The sequence below is a fragment of the Pteropus vampyrus genome, unplaced genomic scaffold, assembly GCF_000151845.1.
Source record: "Pteropus vampyrus isolate Shadow unplaced genomic scaffold, Pvam_2.0 Scaffold52, whole genome shotgun sequence".
In the NCBI taxonomy this organism is placed as follows: domain Eukaryota; kingdom Metazoa; phylum Chordata; class Mammalia; order Chiroptera; family Pteropodidae; genus Pteropus; species Pteropus vampyrus.
This window is the reverse complement of record NW_011888833.1, coordinates 1,097,835-1,101,050: the sequence shown is the minus strand read 5'-3', so window position 1 is coordinate 1,101,050 and position 3,216 is coordinate 1,097,835. Positions and strand designations below refer to the sequence as shown.

The 3,216-nt window shown below is 62.9% G+C and overlaps 1 protein-coding gene across 1 annotated transcript in view; it reads left to right on the top strand.

Annotated features, from left to right (window-relative positions):
- MTUS2 (microtubule associated scaffold protein 2) overlaps positions 1–3,194 on the top strand; it is a gene marked incomplete at its 5' end in the record, with an annotated part of 313,112 nt that extends 309,918 nt beyond the window's left edge. Inside the window, 3 exons of the mRNA XM_023530707.1 lie at positions 65–316; positions 1,770–1,867; positions 2,973–3,194. Coding sequence (XP_023386475.1) covers positions 65–316; positions 1,770–1,867; positions 2,973–3,186 — 564 coding nt within the window. The remainder of the gene's footprint in view (positions 1–64; positions 317–1,769; positions 1,868–2,972) is intronic.
- Between the last annotated feature and the right edge of the window lie 22 nt (positions 3,195–3,216).

The following is a 3,216-nucleotide window of genomic DNA, read 5'->3' as shown; positions in this document are numbered from 1 at the left end:
GTGACGATGGCTCTCCCCCGCCCCCCGGCCCCCCAACAAGCTGGGTTGTTAGTGGCTTCCCCAGAGGGAAACTGGTGGGGATCTTCACCAAACCGGGGGCCGTGAGCGCCTCTCCCTCTGTCCGGAGTCGGCCGGCGGGACTCGCGCCCGGCGAGTTGGCCCCTGGGGAACGGCCTTTGCCCTCCACCCCCCGCAGGTCGCACTGGCTCCCTATCGGCACTTGGAAGAAGACATGACGAGTCTGAAGCAGGTCCTGGAGATGAAGAACCAGCAAATACACCAGCAGGAGAAGAAGATCGTCGAGCTGGAAAAGCTGGTGAGTCGGCGTGTCTTCCTGGGAAGACCCCGAACCTTGCCGTCCCTGTCACTGTCGTCCCTGTCCTCAATGACGGCGTCAGGCCCTGGGCCCCGCCCCGCCCCGTGCTTACGCCTGAGCCGAAAGTCCCATCGCCGAGTCTCGAGGCCTTTCTTAGGAATCGAGGCGGCGTGGTGACGAACCTCAGAGGTGGCCTCACCGGGACAGCCCTCCGGGGGGCCACCGCCTGCCTCCACCCACCGCCCGCCGCTCTGAAGTGCTAGTCCTCACTCCCTCCTCCCTGGGGGGACGTGCGGCATCACCGTGTGCCAGGCACCACCCACGCACCTGCCCTGCGTTTGTTCCTTAACCGGGACCGCGATGCCGTGGAGTAGGGGCTGCCGGGGAGGACAGAGCGCTGCCACGTAGCCCGGCCAGGACGGGGACCAGCGATGCTCCCCCTCCCTCCTCCATCCAGGCCGGGCCCCCCGCATCCGCTCTCCGGTCACCCGGAAGCCTCGGGGTTGAAGTGGCCGTTGTTAGCCATGCCTCAGGCATTCTGCAGGCAGGCATGACACCTCAGTCCAGAAACCCCTCCCAGGAAAAAAACCAACCAAGGGGACCGGCTTTATTCCTTCCCCCTTCCCGGGGGGTTGGGGGGAGGGGCTTTGCTTCGGGGCGGGGGCAGAGGCCGGGCCCTCGGCTCCCATCCTTGTCCCCGAGTCTTGGAGAGGTGACAGTCTTCTTTAAAGATCAGCTACACTCACAGTGCATTTGTCACCTTCTTTTCAAAAAATTATTTTTTTTCCAATTTCTTTTTGGATTGGACTGGGCTTTCGGTTGGTTTTCGGCGGCGGGGGGGGACACGGTGACAGAGAGAATGCCAGAAATTGCGGGGGAAATAACAGCCGTGGATGGTGTTATTGTCTGCTAACGTGACAAGCTGGCCTTGGCCCTTGCAACCTTGGCTGCCCATAGCCTCAGAAGGAAAAAGCTGTCCACATTCCTTATGTTTCATCTCAGAATGTCGTCCAGCCGGGGAGGTGGATGCAGCACAGGTGACTTTTTGGGAAGGGCCAGGGGACCCATCGGCCAAACAAGGTCCTGCTGTGGATCACAGCTTACCTGTGATGATGGCAAGAGCCTAGGGACACTCACTGTAAGAAATGTATTCTACGCAGGAATCTAGCACACACAGACGCACACACAGGCATAATATATGTAAAATAAAACCGTGTGTCTACAATGTGTATAATAATGCTTTTATTATACACGGGACACGCTGGTATTTTCTCGTTTTATTTTGCTTAAAAAAGAAGTGCCAGCCACGTCCCTCTAAGCTAATTGCACCACCCCCCGCAAGGCACTGCACAGTGCAGTCTGCAAACACTGTCCTGGCTAAGCCTCCGAGGGCCCTGGTCCCCTGCCGGTCACACGGCCTTGCCGAGGACCCCTGACACCACGCTCCTTACAGGCGGAGAAGAACATCCTCCTGGAGGAGAAAATCCAGATCCTCCAGCAGCAGAACGAAGACCTCAAAGCGAGGATCGACCAGAACACCGTTGTCACGAGGTAGGCGGGCCTGGACGCCCGGGCTTGTGGGGCATGTGTCACCCACAGAGTGGCTCTCTGCTCGTGAGCTCGAGGGCTCTGTGTGTGTTCCAGCGTCCCATCTCCCTCGCTCCTCTGAGCTGTGAGCCACCCCACGCAGTTCAGAAGTGAGTGGCAGAGGCCACGGACGCGGCTGGTCGCTGCAGGGGCTTGTTTCCAGAGGGGGTTTTGGGGAGCGGCGCCAGCTGGCTATTCCCAGGCCAAGGGGGGCCAGCCCCACACCCCGTTCGCTCAGCAGTGCAGACCCTAAGAGGCCCCCGGCGGCCGAGTTGTCATCCGGGGCCAGCCCGGGGGTGGCAGGAAAGGGAGGACAGCGGGGCTGGAATGTGCCGGAGGGAAGCGGTCTAGCCAGAGGCAGCTGCTCCGAGTGGCTCCGATTCCAGCTCGGTCTCCCGCTCTGAGCTCCCCCAGCTCCCAAGGAAGGATGTGGAGACACCTCCCTTCTGCCGGCAGCATGGAGGAAAGCGGGGTTTGGGGCTTCATCAGCCAGCGGGAGGTTATATTGTCCACGGGGACAAAGCCTTGTCCACGAGGCCCGAGCCAGGCGCCAGGCTGGATGCTGCAGGTGCAAAGCAGCCGCCTCTGGCGCCCGTGCGTTCAGGCTCGTGGGCCAGCAGGTGGGCAGAGGGACAGACCAGCGTTTGTGGCAGGGGAAGGCACAGCCCGGGACGGGGAGGCCAGATAGTTACCGTGTCTGTGCCGTGGTGGCGCCCGCCACTGTCTCCGAGCCTCCTGGGGACCCTCCGCACCAGCTCCCCGCTCCCCGCTCCCCTGCATCTGCCTCTGGCTTTTGCCGTGTGCACTGGGCAGCCAGCGCCTCCCCGACCGGGCAGAGGGATGAGTGTGGACTCGGTGTTGGCTGGGGGCCCTGGGAACGGAGGTGCTGCTGGGACGGGTGGGGACAGGGGGCAGTCTCGGTTCAGCCGAGGTCGGGTGTGGCGGCGGCCCACCTTGTCCCTGACCCCCGCGGCGGCGGCCACCTCCTCCCTCGGCCCTTGGCCGGCACCTCGAGCTGAGGCCCGCCGCCACGGCCGCAGCTCGCTGGCATCTTCTTGTCCTCGTGCAGACAGCTGTCGGAGGAAAATGCTAACCTCCAGGAGTACGTGGAGAAGGAGGCCCAGGAGAAGAAGAGGCTGAGCCGGACCAACGAGGAGCTGCTGTGGAAGCTGCAGACCGGGGACCCGACCAGCCCGATCAAACTGTCCCCCACCTCCCCCGTTTACCGCGGCTCCTCCTCCGGGCCCTCGTCACCGGCCAAGTTCAGCACGACGCCCAGATGACGCCACCACCAGGCAGCCCTCCGGAGCCGC